Raw genomic sequence first — 20,201 nt, 5'->3', positions numbered from 1 at the left:
AAATTTAAGTTGGAAAAAGCCATGTTACTTCATCTTATTAAGAATGCTTAACAGCAGTGCAGGCACTATTTTATTAAGTGTGGTTTAATAAGAAGATTAATAGCTTTACACAAAATCCTCACAACTGTCTAGCAAAACACCCACCTTATTTGGTAAATAAACCTCACTGCTCTCTCATATACAATATTCTATTGCTTCTGTATCAAGTTCAGATGTAATTAAGTCCAGAAGAACAGGTACTTCCCTACTTCTGCTATATTAGTTTCAAACTTTAGGTCCAGTATTTTTCACAGCCCTTCTTGTTCATAAAAAATGCCCACTTAAAATTGATAGAGCATACTAAAGAAACTTTGAGAAAAAAAAGTCAAGAGCTGAAGGTTCAGAGTTAATTGTTATCAGAACCTGTTTTATGGAGAAGCTGATTGATTTTCATTCTTCCTTTTAATCTTTCAGACAGGGGAAGGGGACTGTCTGCCCACATGTAAGTTGGAACAGTGCTTTTGGCTTGCTGAGTGGGAGCAGAACCTGACCTCTCAAATGACTGCTCTAGACTTTGGGCACAACCAACTTCCCCTCCAGAGGATGGTTTTGGAGATACTTGCAATGAAAAACCATTACCAGCTTTTTTGAAACTGGTCATCTTCTTCTCTTTAATTATAAGTGCTGAGTCACTGTTTGTTCTTTTGCTAGTAACAGCTCTACTCCTTTCCTCTGTGAAACATTTTTTAAACTGACCAGGGTTCAGCTGCCTTTTCTGATGCTCATAAATCAGATTTTCCTTCATGTTCTCATCATCACTCTCTTCACTAGAATGACATCTGTTCTGACACACACTCTTTTTAAAAGAAGTTTTCCAAGTAGTTTGATTACAAGGTTTTTTAATGTGACAGTCAGTCACATCTGCTGGCTTTTGAGACACTGGAAGCATTTCACACCCATGATGTAGTGTCTTTGTTATTTGCCCACTGAGAGCTAGAGATGTTGAAGTGCTTGTATTAGGGTCTTTTTGCAGCCTTTCAGCCAGCCTGTCATTTTTTTTGTATTGACCTTGATCAATGTGTACACTGGAGTCCCTTGCATAGCCTTCCAATAGCACATTTTTACCTTCCTGACACAAGGAAGAGACACCATCTTTACTGGGATTCAATGTTTCTTTTGGTTGTTTAAGACATCTCAAAGACTCCACTTGCATTACAGCTTCAGAAAGCAAAGGATTTGGTGGAATGGAAGTCCTCTTGAGTATCTGCTCACTTAAAGACCACTTCTGAAATTGTCCTGTAGCATCACTTAAAACCAAACAATCTGCACGATCAGACTCCACAGCATCAGAATATTCTGAGCTACTTCTCACTGCTCCATGACCTGGTGGATGCAAGTGCTTCGTGCACGTAGTTAAGTCAGTTGCTGGATCATGGGTTTCACATCCATGGGCTGGTGCAGAGCTGATGAAAGTTCCTTCCCAATCAGTGCTGCTCAGTTGCAGACCAGCTGTTACAGAGGAAGAGGATGTCATTCTGGAGTTTTTAGTGAATGGTGCAGATGAGTCAGCCAGTGTTTGAACAGCTGTTATGTAGGAAGCCATGACTGATGTTCCATCTTTTGATTCCATGCTTCTCTGCTCTATCTGATCTTCTGGAATTTTTATATCTGACCTGTCTTGCACAGAAAAAATTCCACATCTAGATTTTAAATTCATTTGAGACAGAAGATTGTTAACTTCATCACAAACATTTGATAATTCCTTTTCTATTGGTTTGTGTTTCTTGTCTGAAAAAAAAAAGTAAAAGGGGCATATCAAAATGGCATATTAACCACAGATCCTAATGCTAAATTATAAAACGGTAAGATAAAAGTACAGTTCCTGTCCTGGTTTTGACAAAACATGATATCCTACAACAGCAGGAGAAATGTTTGTTGCTATCCAAGTAAGACCCACAAGTTCATAATAAATAAGATTTTTGGCTTACTTTTCTGTTTCCTCTTCAGACCACCTGATTTTTCCACTTGATAAAGGTCAACAACATCAGGATAAGCAGCCTGAAACAAAGTCTCCTCTTCTACTGTGACTACAAACAACTCTGGAGGCTCATCTTCTGCATCAACATAATGTTCTAAAAAAATGAATGAATGTACATTACACACACATATCAATGTTTGGAATAGGAAAACAAACCCAAAAGATTTGAGTACAAAAAAGGTATGTAAAAAGATCATTTGTACAATGTGTGACACTTAGCCACAAGTGAAATCTTTTTCTTTCTGCCAGTCTCCTTGCTCAAAGAGGAACTCTGAAGGTAGAAGTCTGTCAGCAGGGAATACAGGGAATAATTTCTAGCTAATAAACAGACACAGCTTAAGGTACATAATGAAATATGAAATAGAGCATCCAGATCTCACTAACATGTACTAGAAGTACCTGAAGACTGGGTCCCTTGCTTTCTAGGATGATTTTTTTTTTTTTAAAGCACTGCTCTCACTTCCAGGGTATGTGAAACTTGATGCAAATTTTGTTGTTTTCATAGAACAGTTTCCATCTCACCCACATTTCACTGCCTGATAATGTTTTCAAACTCTATTCTTCTTTAAAGCATTTTTCTATGAATAACCTTGTTCTATAATGTATGGAGAGATCAGACAAACCTGGTTTTTGCCACTCAATTTCAAAACAAGGAATTCCATTTTTAACACGTGTCTTGACTACCCTGTAACAACAAAAAGAAGCCTATTTGATGCTTGTTTAAACAGGGGAGGAAAAATCTAAGTTACTTAAAAATAATTCAGTACTGTAATTTGTAATAATTGAAAGGAAACCACATTCTTGTAATAACAAAATTAATATAACTTTAAAAAATAAACTACTTCCATGTATAGGTTATACAATGAAATTTTGGGTCTAGATTTGAGTAACAAAACATTTAATGCTACAGCTCAGAGGACCATAACAAGAAATCAAAAAGCTATTATGTAACAAACAACCAAAACAGATTCCTACAAACATCAGTTTGGTTTCTTCTTTACTGTGTTTTTAAACACTTGTTAACAAAATAATCTTCTTGAGCATGCACAATATGTCTTTCAAAATCCTGAAACACTACAATGTGTTATAAACAGAGGATATCAATAATTTGTTCATCAAGGTAAATGCTGGTAATTTATCCAACCAGCCTCTTAATTCTTCTCCACCAGTAATAATTTACCCAGAAGAGATACTATTGAATTGCTACTGATTGTCCTTTTGTCTTCCAAAGTTAAGGTCTGTAAACTCTTGAACAGCATCAAGAAACATGAAAAAACTACTACCTGCAATATAAAAATCTGGGGGGGCAATTTGGGTTTCACTTGAGAAAGGAAACCTGAAAGGTGTCCGCACCCATGGCAGAGGCGCCAGAAAAAGATGAGCTTTAAAAGGTCCCATCCAACTCAAACCATTCCAGGATTCTATCACATAGTCAGACACTAAGTTAAAAAATATAATAATTCCCTTCATATAGGAAAGTTAAATTCAGATTTTCTGTACATTCTAAATGTTTACGTAAGTTTAAGAAAAGATTAGATAATTGAAAAAAAATACATACACTAGGGTGAACAGAGTAGGAAGGTATTAATTCTGGCTCAGAAAAACCCTGAGTAACAGAAACCTGAATGGTGAGAAAATATCTACAGTAAAATAGTTACATACTTATCTTGGGTTTTTTTCCTGCATATCCATTTTTTAGTAATAGGATACTTAGACATTTTTATGTTCATAAATGCAGCAGTCCTTAATGAAAATGTTGCCTTGAGAAGAACAGGCAGCAGAACAGAACTGCAAGCCAATGATTTCATCAGACACCTGAACATCAGGACAGTGAAAGTCAGAAGGTCTGGTAAGATATCAGAGACTATGACCTAATCTGTAAGATGCTGGTTTCCAAGCCTAGGCTTCCTGTGACTCACAGAAGTCAATTGAACTGCTAACAACCTGAGCAGAGGATTAAACCTGTATTGCTAAATCTCATGTGCAGATCCAAGAAAACAGAACAGAAAGTAAGTGTAGGAGAAAGCAGGCATTGTCAAACTGAAACTGCCATAGGTATACTTACTTTGTGCAGCAGTAGTATAAGAATTGGTGTATTGATCTAAATTTTTGCCTGTATTCAAAATGAACACAAAGCTTGCAACAGAGATGGAAGAAAGGCATTATATTTCCATGAAAAAGGAAGAAAAAACACAATTGTCTTCCAGCCACGGAAGTAAGAATATTAAGATCAAAAAACCAAAAACATTACCGTATTGCCTGCAGTTGTTTTGAATCAATACATCCAGATTTTCTCTGGATCATATCATAAAGTGTCAATAGGGGTAACAGTTTCTTACAAGAATAATGTTTAGGCCATTCCATCTTCTCAGCAGCAAATATCTGTCAGTATAAAAACACAACCCAAACTTTAAAACCCTCTTATTCTGTTAGATAGGATGCTGTGTAATGCTATTATACATTACTGCAGTGCCTAACAATATCTCACTGTCAGGGGACAGAACAGTCAGCCAGCTGTAAGAGGGAAGATTCACAGCTATCAACAACAGGCAACAGAAATGGTTGTGTAGCTGGGGCAAAAAAAAGATGGCTATTAAACATCTGATCAGATTCAGATCAATAATACCTGAAGAGTATGGATTTTGCATGTGAGAGGAGGAACAGTGAATTTCATGGGCGTTACACTACTCAGAGATCTATTACACCACACAGAATTCCTACATGCTGTCATCAGTCCCAGAAAACTAAACATTGTTAAAGATTTGCTTTTGCCAATAAAAACAAATATAAACAATTCTTGGAAAACAGTGATAACATACTAAAACCCTCCTCAGCTCCCACCTCTTCACACCAACACCAGCCCCCAAAGCCTCACAGCTTATTTATCCTTTCTCTATGGAGAGAGCAATAAATGACTTCTTTTGAGCTTTGTGCACTTTGAATTAAAGGAATCTGAACTTGAAAATTATCCATATTGTGCTAAACACTTGTGCAGGCTTCCTCAAACACTGGAACATGCTTCCTACAGAGGTGGTCAATGCCCAAATTTTATCAGTGTTTAAGTGGCATGGGGACAATATGTAGTAATATGGTTTAACTTGGTCAGGCCTGGAATGGTCAGCCAGTTGGACTAGATGATTGTTGTAGGTCTCTAAATCAAAACAGTCTCCTCTGTTCTAAATACAAGCCTGCTACCTGGTTTTGAAAAAAGAGGCAAGATTCAGAATAAAGGCCACTTCTGCTTGCTACATACAAAAGCTGGTTCTGAACAAAAAAAGAAAGTGTCCACAATCATGACTTGCCAGTATCCAAAGTTACCATCTATGCATTTTACCCTTGTGACAATGAAACAAGTGCCAGTAAAAAGCTGTATCCATTAATACCTTTATAAGGGGTGGGTGAAAACAAGAAAGATGACATCCCTCACACAAACATTATGCCATATAACCATGTAGTACTTTACCACATGAATTATGCAGCACTCAGAACAACTCAATCTAGTAATACTGAACAGTGAGAAACAAAACAATAGCAAGTGACCTTTTTTCTGAGTTCTTTTTTCCACTTTTCCACATACCTCTTTACATTAACTATTCTCAAAATCTTCAATTTTAGACTTAAAAAAATTAAGTATATTAAGAAGCTGTTGCAAGATTCTTTAATTCTTACTTCCAGTAAAGTTACCAATGAAGATCAAAATTACCTGAGATGCTTTCCTTACTAATAAATAAAAAATTACAAAGCTGAATATACGGTATTTTGTTACATACCTGAAAGGACAATAAATTTGGCCTTTGGCATTCCTTTATCTTGATCAATTTATTCTTGTTTACAAGAAATTCTTGGATAACCTTGAGATAAAACAAAAAAGAGACAGTTTAAGCAAGGGCAGAACTCTGAGATTTCAATTAATTTATTAGAAAAATTATCTTCAAATAGGTTTGCTTGTTACCTCAGAGAACGGAAAGCCCTCACAACTGTTACATTTTCTGCAGGTAAAACAAATGTGTTAGGAACTGAATACAAATGGGAAAAATGCAGAATTTAAACGCTCACCCTGCACATGAATGCAAGGAAAAGCAGTTCAATTTTCAAGACATTCCTACTTTCTGATACTGTCCTCCACTGCACTTGCTTGATTCACTTGCTCTATCTGATGCCATTCACAAGGACAGCAGTATTTGGAGTCACTGGGTTTGCAGCATCTTGTGGTTTCACAGAATTTGCATCCATTCTGCTCATGTTCCTTGTAAGATCCTACAGAAAGAGATGAAAAAGAGGCTTCCAAAATCTCCAAATATACAATGCTAACAATACAAATAAAAAGCTCAGAACATATGAATCTGACATGAATAGAAGCTGAAACTAGATCTGAGTACATTAGCTGCATTTATAAATCCAGTGAAATGTGATAAGCATGATCAAGATTTCAAATTTTTGACCTCTTTTTCCACAAGTTTCAGGCCTTATATTGAAAACTTTATTACTTTAAAACCTACAGAAGAGTCCGTGGTCTCTTGGCAAACATATATATGTAATAGAGTTGAGACAAAATTTTCCTTCTCCAAGCAATGGATTTGAATGAATTCACTGATCAAAGATGCTACCAAAATGATGTTCCTTAACATTAATTTCTTTTTAAGAAAATACAGTAAAAGCCAGCAATGCTAATGCATTTAATTCTCTTGATCCAAGATCAATTTTGGCAACTAAAATAATAGTTGCATGTCAGTATAGAGCATTTTCTTTACTGATAATGTTAAAAAGGCAAACATCCGAGGTCACACAATGACACTGGGTAACATTCCATCTTCTATCAACTAGGTCCACATGTGAAGAAAAGTAGTCCCCAGCCTTTAAATTTTTTATATTAAAATACATATACACAATATTGAAAATGCAGAGAGAAGCTGAATGACAAGAAAAGCAGGTTTTATTACTAGTTAAAACCCTCCAAAATCAAACAAAACCCCCAATCCACTTCACACACCCAAACCAAAACATAACTAGCGAGGCTAAAGATAAATGTTCAGGGCTTTTCACACTGACCTGGATGATGGCACTCAGAACAGTGAGCTACCCTTTTAACAACCAAAGCTGTGTTATTAGCATACTGGAAGTGTTTTTTCCATTGCTCAAACCTAAAAGGATGATATTAAAAGGATTAAGAAATATTTCTAACTTTCATAATTAAAATAAAAACCAGAAAAATACTTCCTTTATACTTCCCAGGATTCTACCCAAGAGTTTTCTAACTTATGAAATATACTCTTTTATAGTACATTATCTGTTTGTTTTTTCAGTATTTACACATAAATGCTGACAGAAACACAAAAAGCTTTTGGTGTATCAAGCCCTGATGCATAACCCACTTAAAAAGTAGCAACAGTCTTTCACCAGACTCTTCTTTTACAATGTAGCTCTTCCTTTCTCAAGAGCTTGGAGCCATCTTGCATAGCAAAACATAGAATTCATTCAGCAAACCAAATACAGAATGTTGTAATCTCCTTCCCTCCCACCCCCGAATAAAGAATTAAAACAAGTCTTGGAACTGAAGTAAATACGAGCCAGTCTTTGAATAAAATCAAAGTACTTCAGAACACAACATAAATCTTAATTTTACCTTTGCAGTAAGTTTTGACCTCGCAAAGTCTCAATTAACTTTAAAGCTTGTTCCTTCCCAACTCCTGGAACACCCTATAGAAACAGAAACATTATTTAATGACAAACAGAAAGTATTTGGATTTTCATAAAAGCTGCCTTCATAACATTATATAAAGAAAAACAAGCAAACAAACAAACAAAAAAACCCCAGATGTTGTTAATAAATTGAGAAAAAATTTTTTGACCAAGTTCTGAAGTCAGAGAAGGTAACAGATCACAGCTGTGCACAAGATGTTCTTACACTCAAGAGCAGTTTGGATGAAACAAGGTAGAGAAAGAATGTAGCAGAAGGCAATAGGAAATGAGGTTGGTTTAGTTTGGTTTGGTTTACTTGTTATCTGCAACAGGCCAACAATACTGGTAACATTGCCAGCTGTCTGAGAAATGAAACTTTTCATAATTGTCTTGGGAGGACAAGACAAACAGACATTTTGGATTCTAGAGTCAAAAGGCTGGAATTTAAGAGACAGAACAAACCAAGGAAAAAGCTTTCACTCACAGGAAGGAGATGCTTCATGGCAACAGAAACAACTTTCAGTATTTGAAAACCTCAAGCACTTACATAAAATCACTTCTGAGAAGTGTCAAAAAATGTGCAAGAACATTTTCTGAAAATTAATTAAACCTCCCAATAAAACCACAAACCAATATTTAATCCACTATTACATCTGCAGTATACATGTCATTACAGGAAAAGGGACTATCACTACAGATGATAGGGTCAGCAAACCTTTTCAGAGAATCATAGAATGGTTTGGATTGGAAGGGACCTTTAAAGGTGATGTAGTCCACCCTTCCTCCTATGAGGAGGGACACCTTCAACTCTATCAGGTTGCTCTAAGCTCCAGCCAACCTCACCTTGGACTCTTCCAAACAGCACAAAGCCATTTTTTTCTCATCTTCCACAGCTACTCTGCAGGAATGCACTTACAGGCAAATGGGTATAAAGCATCCTCACAAACAAAAGAGTTCTCACACTTCTGCTCTAAACTTTTGTCTCTACCTCCATAATAGGAAAAGCCTGGAACAATATATAAACGTCTTTAGAAACATTAATGTCCATGAACATCTAAGCCTTCACAAATAAAATTTACAGTGACTCACTAAACATATTCAACTAGATCTCAGAAATTGTGCATTGGCTACAGCTTTGTCAGCATGCACATCTCCCTTGATTAGTTGGTTGTATTTCAAGACAGTTTAAGTATCGAATAAAAATTAACTATATTGCTTGCCTTTGGAAGATAATCACAACCCAGAAGAACAGCTAGCCCAATCAAAGACTCTCTGTTACAACCAAGCTTCTCCTTAATAGAGGACATTGTGTAACAATCAAGATGTGGATCCTGCAAGAGAAATTTATTGCATGTTATTTCTGCAACATCAGGCCAGTTCCTTTCCTAAGTCAAATTCAGTTGTGACTGCTTACTGTAGTGTCCTGAAAAGAATAACCATCTCGAAGCAGCTGCCCTGATAAAATGGACATTGTCCTTGGGTGGGATCCTCATTCAATAAGCCACCTGGACTCTCTTCTGTCAAGGACAGACCCTCATTTGGGCAGCCACCCTGATAAACATGGCCCTGTTCTGACAAGGGAAGCCCCTCCTTCAGTGGTCATTCTGATAAGCTGAACACTGGCCTTGCAAGGGGAGGTCTCTTTCATGGCCACCCTGACATGCAGGACAGCTCCCTATTCCACAAGGGACAGGGGCAGGCAAGCTGCACCCTGTGGAGGCAGAGTGACATCTTGTGTGTGCCCTGGGTAAGGCCACTGAAGAGGGTGCATGTGCAGAAATAAGGGTTATTGCCCACTCATCCCATCTGGAGGGGCCCAAGTGAACACCCAGCTGTGCAAGACATGCCAAATCCCACCCCCTCCCCCCCAAAAGGTGGGGTCAGGTGGCATAAGAGAGGCACACTCAAAATGCTGGATGCACGCCTGCCATCCAAGGTTCACAACTTCCTACAAAGATCATCACTAGATTCAAGGGTGGTGATATCTTTCCTCTCTCCTCTTTTTTCTCTTTCTCTCTCTCTGTTCCTAACCTTATCTTGGCATGTAAGGGTAAACTTTGTTGAATTTTACAACCTGTTACTTTGTTAAGTTTTGTTAGTTACAACCTGTTGTTTTGGCAATTTCCTTAAATTTTGCTAAATTCTGCTATTGCTAATCCATTGCTTTAAATCTTACTCACTTTTAAGTTGTGTTTTGTACAAACCTCTTGGGTAATAATTTTACTCCTAGAGTACTGTGCAGAGAATTATCAAATTTAAATCTCACCAAATGGGTTGTTGAAAGAGATTAATTAACAGAGGAGAATTGGGCCAAGCTGCACCTCAGCTCCTCTCTGAAAGAGTTTAGAAAGCAGGGGGCTCCAGTACGAATCTCTCTGGGTCAACCCTCACCTCTAGGGAACTCTACCCATGCCCACTCTTTGAGGTGTGACATTTGGTTTGGGCCCCAACCTCTGGGGAGCTGTGCTCACACACCTGTGGGCTGTGCCACTTATCCACCCCTATTCACCCATATCTGCAGGAAATCAGGATATGCTATAAGAGGAGCCTGATATAAAAAAAAAAAAAAAAAAAAAAAGCAACAATTAAAATTTACAATGTAAGACATGGACACTACAGGAATAGCTACAGTTATGGAATTTTAAGTTTTAATTATGGGCATTAGCTGTTGAAAGAAACTAAAACAAGCCAAGGGGTATTTTTATTGTTTACATTATAAACAGTATTGTACAAAAGTATGGCAAAACTGACATTATCCAGTGCTAGCGGCTGTGTAAATCATCTCAGGAACTGCAGTTTTTAAAATCCATGTCAACACTTTATTGTGCTACTTGAATAAAAAAAAGATTTAATTAAAATGTTACCTAGCGTATTAGACATGAGCTAAGGAAACACCTGAGGCTTTGAAGGCTAGAGGGACTCAAACACAACATGAAATCAAGATTAACATGATTCAAAACACAGGACACTGTCTTCTGCCACTTCCCTGCCCCCCTCCAGAAAAAAACACAAAAAACCCCAATCCAAACAAAATTACAAGCTGGGCAGAGAACGGAATTAAAGAAGCCCTGAAGAAAAGGACTTGGGGGTGTTGGCTGATGAGAAGCTCAACATGAGCTGGCAATGCATGCCTGCAGCCCAGAAGTCCAAAACAAGCATCACCAGCATGTCAAGGAGGGGATTCTCCTCCTCTGATCTGCTCTTCTGGGACTCTACCTGCAGTACTGTGTCTGGTTCAAGAGCCCCCAACACAAGGACATGAAGATGTTGAAACAAGTCCAGAGAAGGGCCACAAAGCTCATCAGAGGGCTAGAGCAGCTGCCCTATGAGAGGTTTTGCTCTCACATCCAATACACAGACTGCCAGTGATTCAACCAAAATGTGCCCATCTTACACGTTATTTTAAACAAACTCAGATACTAGAGCATAAGTGCAGCAATATCTATTTCTGGTCCCTTTAAATTTTTGGGAAGACTCTAAAGAGAAGGTGAGAATGGCATAAGGTACATTACCTTAGCACTCATAGCAAAGTTCCTGTAGACTGTTTGAGCTCCATATAAGAAGACATCTCCATCATTAGTAATGCAGCCATCCACATGTCCTTTTGCATTTAAGTAAGCACACATTGCTTCTGCTTCCCCAGCTGCCTGAACCCAAGGGACTCCTAAACACTCCAGCATTTCCAGACACTAGAAGTAATCCAAAAGGAATGAGAAACTGAATGCTGAATTAGATCCACTTATTACCATCCATTTTACTCAGACACAAGTGTAAACAAAAGCTGCTACTGTTGTACTACCCCTAGAACCCAATTCCAACACAAGCACTACTTTAGGAGAAATACAGCTTACAGTAATAGTCAAAAAAGCATTCAATTATGCACAAAGTATTAGTTACAGGACTTGAACACACCATGATTAATCACTACTCCTTCACCACAAAAATCTTTACACTTTAAATAGTGACTTAGGATGTTTTCAAATAACAGTAACAAAGGAATATTTAACTTTGTGAAGCAATGCTGCTGTTTATTCAAGTAGTAATACTGGGCCAGCATAGCCATCTTTCAACAGGCACCAGACTCCCTGAGAATATCAAGCATGAAAATACAGTACTGTCAGCCTAGTGAGACTGCACCACAGTGTAAGGCATACTGATGTACACTCATATATACTTCTGACACATTTCATAAAAAAAAAATTCTAAAAGAATTTAAGAACAAAATACAAATTGATGCATTAAATCTACTGAAGCCAAGAGTGTCTCAGATTATATTTAATCAGATTTTGAATAGAAAAAAACAGTTAAATATCTTCAACAATGAACAAAGAAGAAAATTACTGAATAGGAGGTAGTTGCAGAGTTGTCTCAACCATTTATACCAAGATAACTATGCAATCTTCCATTTAGCCTAATTCAGTAGTTTTCCAGCAAGTGTGTCCTTCCAGCTATTTATCTGGTTTACCAAATGACAGATCTAGATTACAAAACATTCAGTGTTTAAAAACATACTAACTTAGCTTACACAGGTACATAACAGGTCCCTGTTTACATGTATATTCCAATGTGAGACAGAAGTATCACTAGTAACACTATAGAATGACAGGATTGTTCTGGTTAGAAAAGACCTTTAAGATCACCGGGTTCAACCATTAACCTAACTCTACCAAGTCCAGTGCTTAATCATATTGCTCAGCAGCACATCTGTACATCAAACACCTCCAGGGATGGTGACTCAACCACCTCTCTGGGCAGCCTATTTCAGTGCTTGATGACCCATTCAGTGAAGAAGTTTCTTTTAATATCCAATCTAAACCTACCCTGATACAACCAGGAAGCTCAATTTCTGTAATAAACACTCACTTATGACCATGGCTCACTGCAGTGTAACATGTAGGGGAACACAAACACAGAAATTATTCTGACAATGTTCCTCTTCTACAACAGTCAACAGATGCTGTAAGGCCCAATTTCAAAGGAATATGTTCCCCCAGAACTGCTGAAATTTATTGTGTAGAAAACTATGGCTTCTTCTTAGGACTTGTATTTAATTTTGTTAAGATTTTTTTCTTTTTGCATCAAAACACTGAAACACAGCCCTCAGTTACTCACCTCTTTCAACAAGGCTTTAAATGAAGATCTCCCTGTTCTTGAAGGCCCAGCTTTTGTTGAAGGTCCATAGCGTATCTCATTCCTCTTACTCATGGTGTCTGCTTTCAACTTGGGGGCCTCTCCTTCCATGACAAACACGAGTTTAATTCCCATTGATGTTAAGAAAGAGAACCGAAAAAATAGGTTTCTGCAATAAAGCAAGGTGTTCCATAAGCTGCAGAATTAGCAAAGCCCAATCTCTTCAGCTATTTTCCTTGTATCCCTCAGCATACCCAAGGAACAAGCTTAGCTTTCTCTCCATCTTGTATGATCTATATCTTTTGTCTTTGATTAAAGTTGTTTTACTATGAGCTTGTAAAAGCTTTACGAAATTACCCCCACAACACCACATAAGGACAAAAAAAGTTTTAGTTTTTTTTCAAGGTGTAAAGATGTAAGCATATTTAAAAGACTTAAAAAAAAAATTCAAAGTATGCTTCCAAACACATATACCCACGCTGATTCTCCTATATCAAATTTTAATCCCAAATCTATCAACACACATGCATCAGATACTGAAGTGACTGAATGATGGTTATACAGACTCAGACACTATTACCATGCCAATTTATTTCATATGCAAAACACTATCAGTAATGGGTGAAATTTTGCAAGGGAGCAATAACTATTCAGTCTATGGCAGCACTATTATCAGACTGCACATGCTTTTTCCAGTAATTCCATAATAAATCTTTCAAAAAGTGTAGATCACACATTTGTATCTCTTTGATTGACATGGAAAGACTATTACTCTGGGTTTAATTTTGTAAATTTGCTGTTGGTAAAAAAGGATAAGCTCATCTTCTGAGGCTAGTTCTACTTTCACAAATTATATAAAAATCAATTGCTTACAATAAATTTCTTTAAAATACTTAGCAAAACAATTTAAAGTATAGTATAGATAGTATAAATCTGTTCATTCCTTTGCCTTGCTTTGGGAAGACTGCATAAGAGATCTGGACTGATGCTTCTACTCCACTGCACACAGGACATCTGATCAGATGTAATGCCTTTGGTCATGCTCCAGGTTTTAGTTAATTATCCATCTGGGGTCATAAGCATAATATTTTAAGAAGTTATTCTCCAAACATGCTGATACTTCATATCAGCTGAATTCAACAGAAGCCACAGGAACATCTAGCAGCAGCTGGTAACTGTATTCTTAGGCTAACCAGTAACAGGTAACTTTTGGAAAATTTGTATACATTTCAGTTTTTATCAGCATAATCTGTGGAAAACAGTGCTTTCAAGTTACAGCCGTTCCTACTTGCTAACCCCTTAACTATGTGATTCATTTAAATTCAAAATATTGATATTCTACAAGGTTGCTCATAGGCCTGAAGAATGATATAAACATATTTAATTCAGCATAGAGTTTAACTAAAATTATAATTTAAAAGCTACATCAGACTAGAGCATGCATGACTCTCAGTATACTCTGAACTGACTAGCATTTAAACTGCTGTGGTAAACAGTTGAAACTCCCATACTACCTTCCATCATACAGCCTCAGAAACATACAGCAATTAACACATTGATTTGTGCCCCAAGCATTTCTATTTGAACCTAAGCATCAAGTTCAGCCAGTATGACCGAGTTTTCACCTCAAAACCTTTATGCATGCAGCACAAGCAATAACAGTAACAAAACCAAAACATTCTTGTGAATTTCGGAGGCACCTTAGGTTTGAAAGAAGTACCACACCTAAATTATACAGGTCCAAGACTTTTACAATAATTTATACAGGCACCATACCTCAGATGTGGCTTGGTAACTACTCCAATCATCTTTTTAACAGTCTGTGCTTCACAAACCCACAAACTTAAATCAACAGCAAGTGTTTTTCCTTTGAGAGTGCTCAAGCTGACAGGTTGTCTCACAGGCTCAAGGATTTGCCACAGATTAGTCACTCCCATTGTTCTAGCTTCTTTGTTGTCAGTGTGAAAGTTTTACCTGGGAAGTCCAAGCAAAATAAAATACTTTCAGAACATGAGTATGCTATGTTACAAACATAAGGTTTGGAAAATAAATATTTAATTACCAGTTTTACTTTTATGAGCCAAGAACACCTGCAATTAAACCTTCTAATTGTGTAGTGACTCTAGTTCACAGATGTTTTATTCCTAAATACCTTTTTCAACTGTACATATTCATTGCTAATAGCCTGAACATAAACAAAAACAAAGTTAGTTGGGAAAAAGCAAACTAAACAGAATTATTTATTGTGTGTCCCTTACATATACACAATCCGAACTTTGTTTAAAAACAAACTACACCTCTACCTCTTTATTTCCTGACGTGGTAGAATTCATATTAAGATACTCCTGTTTAAATAGAAGTATCTTAAAGCTACTTGGGGATTATTTACAATGATGCTAGAACTTAAACTCTCCTTAGCATTTTAAGATGGCATAAGCAATGTCAGAAGTCATATATTCTGGCTTGGAAAAGGCAAGTTGGACAGAGGGTACTGCAGCACTGGTTACTTAGAGGTCACAAAATCTCTGATCTTGAAGATTTTCAACATCTATCCAGCATACTGATGTACTGGATTAATCATTAGAATGGCTTGGGCTGGAAGGGACCTTAAATATAACCTATTTTAATAAATATATCACTGGTCTAAGTCCCCTTCTGAGCAGGGAATCAGCACTGATGACCTCCAGAGGTCCCTTCCAATAAACATTTCGACATTTGTAGCACTGTGATTGCAGAAACACACCTGTGTGTATTTTCTCACCATTTTAAGCCTGTCACATTGTACAAAGTTTGCCTCAGGCTTATTTATCTACTTCTTCCTTTCTCCCTAAACATTACATGATAGGAATCAAATCGAATACAGAATGTTGCGTATTTCTTTCATCCTGAGTTTGAAACTACTGTATACTTAAAGCCCTCCTTTGAATAAGTAACTAGATGAGTAGCTACCTGTGCTCTGATATCTGCTTAAGTTACATGAGGAGCACACTGTGTGTGCCCTCTAGCGAACACACTGATGTCAAACTCAATCTGTCACACCACAGTGTCAGAACAGCACATCTGTCTTTGCAAGGTGCATTGTTTTATACTCCAGAACTATGTTAAAGCAATACAGCACATCAATACATAATTTCTGCCATTTCAGGAATTCCTGTTTTGTTTTGTTTTAAAATCAAGTTCTCATGTTAAAATTTAGTTTCAACAGAAACCATGTTTTTCTTCTTTAACTTCTTCAGTCACTCAATCTGATTTTAACTGTATGCATACATGGAACAATATATTGCTTTTGTTGGTATTATACCTCAAGCACATAAAATGACTGAAAAACATAAATAAACCACACAATTACATGGCATAATTTCTCAAATTCCAGAATGATTGATTTCTCTTATGCATAGATGAGGATAACTAAAGGCATCCAAATCTTCTCAAAAGTATGTGGTATTCAGCTTCAGAGATGTTTAACATGAGAACACCGAGAAAAAAAAGGGAGATGTCTTTAGTGATGCAATAATTGGATTCCTGCCAGCCTACATCAATATACATTTTAAAAGAAGTGGCTTAGTTGTTTTTTAATATTGGTACGTAATGTCAAATGGTATTTGTTTAATAGGAAACACAAATACACTACAAACATGTAACATCCCATAAAAGTATTATTAATAAAGAAAAATATATGGGGAAAAAAACAACGACATTTGAACTACAAACCTCTCCATTTTCATTATGAGGTAATAACAGATCATATTTGAGGACTAAAGTTTTCCTTACCCCCATTCAATGTATATCTAAGGCTGAATTCTGAAAGTCTAATGAGACATACCTGTCCTTGCCTTTTTGAGGGTATTCTCTAAAATATTTAGATCTGGATCCTGTATCTAGACGGTTAGATTACTTTTATTAAAAGCAATAGGTCTACTCATTTTTATTGAGGAGCTTTGCTCACTATAAGCCTCCAACCTTCTTAGAGAGATGGTAACTTCCAAACCAGGAAGATTGAACCTGACTGTTTTCACATATCAATAAAACACTGAATTAACAAATCACTGACTGGAAATTTAAACCAAAAATAACCCCCACAAAACCTTCTCAATTTCTCATTGGGCCAGCATGTGCTATAGCTATATAATTTTTGCCATTTATAAATCGTGTTTTATGACTATATTCTACTCCATAGTCTTTTATAGAGTAAGCCACTTATTTGAGAGTAAAACATTTAACACAAGGTTCATTCAGAAACATGCTTTCACTCTCTACCAAAGCAACTTGCAAAGAGTGCCAAGCATTTGCTTATCTGTGTGACTCGGAGGCCTTGCAATAAACAGAACGAAAGAAAAAAAGAAAACCTACGACTTCTAGAACAAGTCTCTCCCCCTCTGCGTTACTGCAATATCCCAGCACCTGGCACAGATTTTACCCATAAAGCTCAGCACCTGAAGCTGTTACACATTCCTCATCAACCTCCTGCGGTTTTGTTTGTTTTTTGTTTCCGCCGAGACAAGAACAAAAGCGAGAAGTTGCCTGAAAGCGAAACAAGCAGACGCTGAGGCAGCCTGAGCGCAACCGTTTAAAATTCCCGCCTTGCTGGGGGCAGGGATAACACCGCACGGCACGGAAAGAGACGGGCGCTTCCCTGACCCTCTGTGAGACCTGGGGGGCTCCTCTGCCCGCTCAGACGGCTGCGAGCAAAACGCTGATGGGCGTTGAGGTCTTCTGCCCCGCAATCCTCTCCCTCGCCCAACTGCGGGCCGAACCGAAGACCCCGACGCCTCCTCAGCGAAGGCAACTCAACCTTCGGGGGGAGCTGGTAGAAACTTACAACCCGGCGTGAAACCCGAACCAGCCACTAACTCTCACGGTTCCCACAGCGCCGAGATGGGAACCCGCGGAGCCGCTCACTCACGCCGCGCTCCACAACCCCAACGGTCGCTCCCACCAGGCACCGCCCCGGCGGCAGCTCCGCCCTTTGGAGAACATGGGGACCACGGAAACGGCGGCCTCGGGGCTGGGGGCGGGAGCGCGCAGGCGCCCCGTGGCTGCTCTTCCGTCGTTCCCGCCCCGTGACCCGACCCTCCGTCAGCGCGGGGTTCGGCGCCTTCCTGGGGTAACGGTCCGACCGGCGGCGGCGAGGAGAGGTGGGGCTGGGGGCCTGGGCGGGGCTGAGGCTGGGTCCGGGTCCGGGGCCTGGCGGTTGGTGCCGTGGCGGCTGGGCGCTGGGGAAGCTGCGCGGGAAATGGGTCGGTCGGTCAGTCGGTCGCAGGGTAGCGGAGGTGTCGGTCCCCGCCGTGGCGCGCTGTGTCAGGGCAGTGGCCGGGCCAGGCCGGGCCGTGCTGGGAGCCCCGCGCTGATCTTGCTAGCGCTGGGGTAGCTTTCGCAGGTGGTTTTGTGGGGGCACTTCAGCAGTTGGAGTTGGGCTTTGTCACGCGTTGTCCAGCATGGCTCCTCTGCCTAAGGTGAGAGCTCCCCGCCGGGTGCCTGGCTTTGCCCAGCGGCAGCTGGTGCGCCCAAGGCAGGGGAGGAGCGGGTAAGGACCGGGGAACGACTGCCACCCGGCTTTCCAGGGACAGGTGTCCTTTCTCTGCCGAGGTGTGGGGATCTTTCCAGGTCGTGCGGAGAAGGTGTTGAGCAAGACATAATTAAGGGACTGAAAGTGTGACTGGGGGCATTTGTACCCCCTCTTTTCCTTTGTTCCTGACCACAGAGGAGGTGGAGCTGCCTTCGTCCCTGATGTTTTGTCAGACAGTGTTTTTCTAGTGTTCAGAAGTTTCCGCTTCTTATGCAATGGCTGTGAATGTATTCAGGGAGGAGTCCGGAATGTCAGAAGCAAGTAGTCTAACACAGTACATTTGGCTCAGATAACCCATAAATACGACATACTTTACTGCTGTGTATGCAGCTAGGCTTTGGACTTGTGTTCTTAGAAATATGTTGAGTATGACAGTTGTAAAATTCCCTTCATTCTTATAAATCACTGGAGCTAATTTATGAGTTATTGGTCACTATCGCTGTGTCTGTTTAAACCTATGCATCAGCAGAAACCCGCAGGTCTGCCTTTCTGCCTTCTGCCATGGACGGCAGTCTAGATTGTAACTGGTTTGGAGGCAGAGTGGTTAAAGTAGATGAAGTAATAGCTTCTTCCTACCCTACATGGTCACCAGGCTGCAAGAAAGCCAGTGGAGTGGTTTGGGTGGTAATAGGTTCGTTGTTCTGCCTTGCCATGGGGCTGAGTGTGACCAGCCAGGTAGAGGAAAGGGAAAGTTGTTGTGGGACTGCATTGCAATGTAAGCTGTGGAATGAGATGCCACTGGTTAAGTTGGACCAGTGCATGTTGCTTCCAGTGGATGCAACCTGTTTTCCTATACTTTGATGTTGATAGGGTGAATACTTTTCTGTTGTAACATGTAATAGTTCTGATAGTTTTATACGTCACATTTGGGGATTGTTTTTCTTTTGTTCTATCAATACATGCATATCAATTACTTGTAATAATTTGTAGTGGTGCTACAATGTTTTTATAATTGGATCTGTAACGCCTGTGTTCCCAATTTATAGGTCCAGTTTTTACTCCTAATTGTATGTGCTTACATTCCATTATAATAAAGTTTGTTTTCCCTATTAAGTCAGTGCTTTTGATTTTTATTTCTGAATAAGTCAGTTTCTTTTTGAGGTATTGAAGTTCCTGGCTCTGTTATCACAAGTTTCTATTAACACAGTCCTACTTTATATTGCAATATAAACATACATTTAGACTTCCACTTTAAATATTCTTGGTCCATTAAAAAAAAAAACCTTCTGTTAACATTTGTCAATAGTGTCCATTTGTGTTTTCTTTTTGGTCTATTACGTATCTTAAAACACTTGTCACAGAATCACAGCATTTTAGGGGTTAGAAGGGACCTCTGGAGATCCTTTCTAGTCCAACCCCACTGCCAGGGCAGGCTCACCCAGAGCAGGTTTCCCAGGATGGCATCCGGGTGGGTTTTGAATGTCTCCAGAGACAGACTTCACCAGCTCTCTAGGCAGCCTGTTCCAGTGCTCTGCTACTCTCAAAGTAAAGAAGTTTTTCTTCATGTTTAGATGAACTTCTGTGTTCACATTTGCACCCATTACCTCTTGCTCTGTCACTAGGTACCACTGAAAAAAACTGGTGTCATCCTCCTGACACCCACTCAGTATTTATAAGTATTGATAAGATCCCCCATCCGTCTTCTCTTGACTAAAAAGACTTGTATATTTTTGCCTATTTAATTGTTTCCAATACAATAGTGCACATTTTAAAAACCAGGTAGGTCAGATTGTCTGCTTTTCCTTTGCCTTAAATAGTTAATAGCAAACTGTTGTTAAAGTCATGGTAAGTGGTGCTGAGACTGAAATA

The 20,201-nt window shown here is 38.9% G+C and overlaps 2 protein-coding genes across 6 annotated transcripts in view; one reads left to right on the top strand and one right to left on the bottom strand.

Moving 5' to 3' along the window:
* Positions 1 to 271: 271 nt before the first annotated feature.
* GEN1 (GEN1 Holliday junction 5' flap endonuclease) lies at positions 272 to 17,795 on the bottom strand. 2 transcript variants are annotated; one of them, XM_071741979.1, is made up of 14 exons: positions 17,726 to 17,795; positions 14,603 to 14,800; positions 12,809 to 12,995; positions 11,209 to 11,385; positions 8,917 to 9,027; positions 7,641 to 7,714; positions 7,067 to 7,158; positions 6,124 to 6,274; positions 5,970 to 6,006; positions 5,788 to 5,868; positions 4,269 to 4,399; positions 2,641 to 2,702; positions 1,968 to 2,111; positions 272 to 1,767 (listed from the first exon to the last, which is right to left on the bottom strand). In XM_071741979.1, exons 2-14 carry the CDS (start codon positions 14,761 to 14,763, stop codon positions 386 to 388), a joined length of 2,790 nt encoding a protein of 929 aa, XP_071598080.1. In that variant the 5' UTR covers positions 14,764 to 14,800; positions 17,726 to 17,795; the 3' UTR covers positions 272 to 385. The 2 variants fall into 2 exon arrangements, with proteins under 2 accessions (XP_071598080.1, XP_071598079.1); XM_071741978.1 differs by having other exon boundaries at positions 17,646 to 17,761.
* A 42-nt stretch (positions 17,796 to 17,837) lies between these two features.
* SMC6 (structural maintenance of chromosomes 6) overlaps positions 17,838 to 20,201 on the top strand; it is a 34,830-nt gene continuing 32,466 nt past the window's right edge. For 3 of the 4 annotated variants that reach the window (XR_011725432.1, XM_071741974.1, XM_071741976.1), the window contains exon 1: positions 17,838 to 17,961. The gene's annotated coding sequence lies outside the window, so the exon portion shown is untranslated. Of the gene's footprint in view, positions 17,962 to 18,006; positions 18,280 to 20,201 lie in introns of those variants that run through there. The other variant, XM_071741975.1, reaches the window with a different exon arrangement.

Source organism: Heliangelus exortis, chromosome 3 (genome assembly GCF_036169615.1).
Source record: "Heliangelus exortis chromosome 3, bHelExo1.hap1, whole genome shotgun sequence".
NCBI lineage: Eukaryota > Metazoa > Chordata > Aves > Apodiformes > Trochilidae > Heliangelus > Heliangelus exortis.
The sequence above is the reverse complement of the archived record's forward strand: the minus strand, read 5'-3'. Positions and strand labels throughout refer to the sequence as shown.

Excerpts from the sequence above, each read along its gene's own strand:
- GEN1 (XM_071741979.1), bottom strand. The coding sequence starts at position 14,763 with ATGGGAGTGACTAATCTGTGGCAAATCCTTGAGCCTGTGAGACAACCT. Across the intron at positions 7,159-7,640 it reads GGTCAAAACTTACTGCAAAG|GTTTGAGCAATGGAAAAAAC; the intron begins GTAAAATTAAGA and ends TCATCCTTTTAG. Across the intron at positions 4,400-5,787 it reads CAAATTTATTGTCCTTTCAG|ATATTTGCTGCTGAGAAGAT; the intron begins GTATGTAACAAA and ends TTATACTGACAG.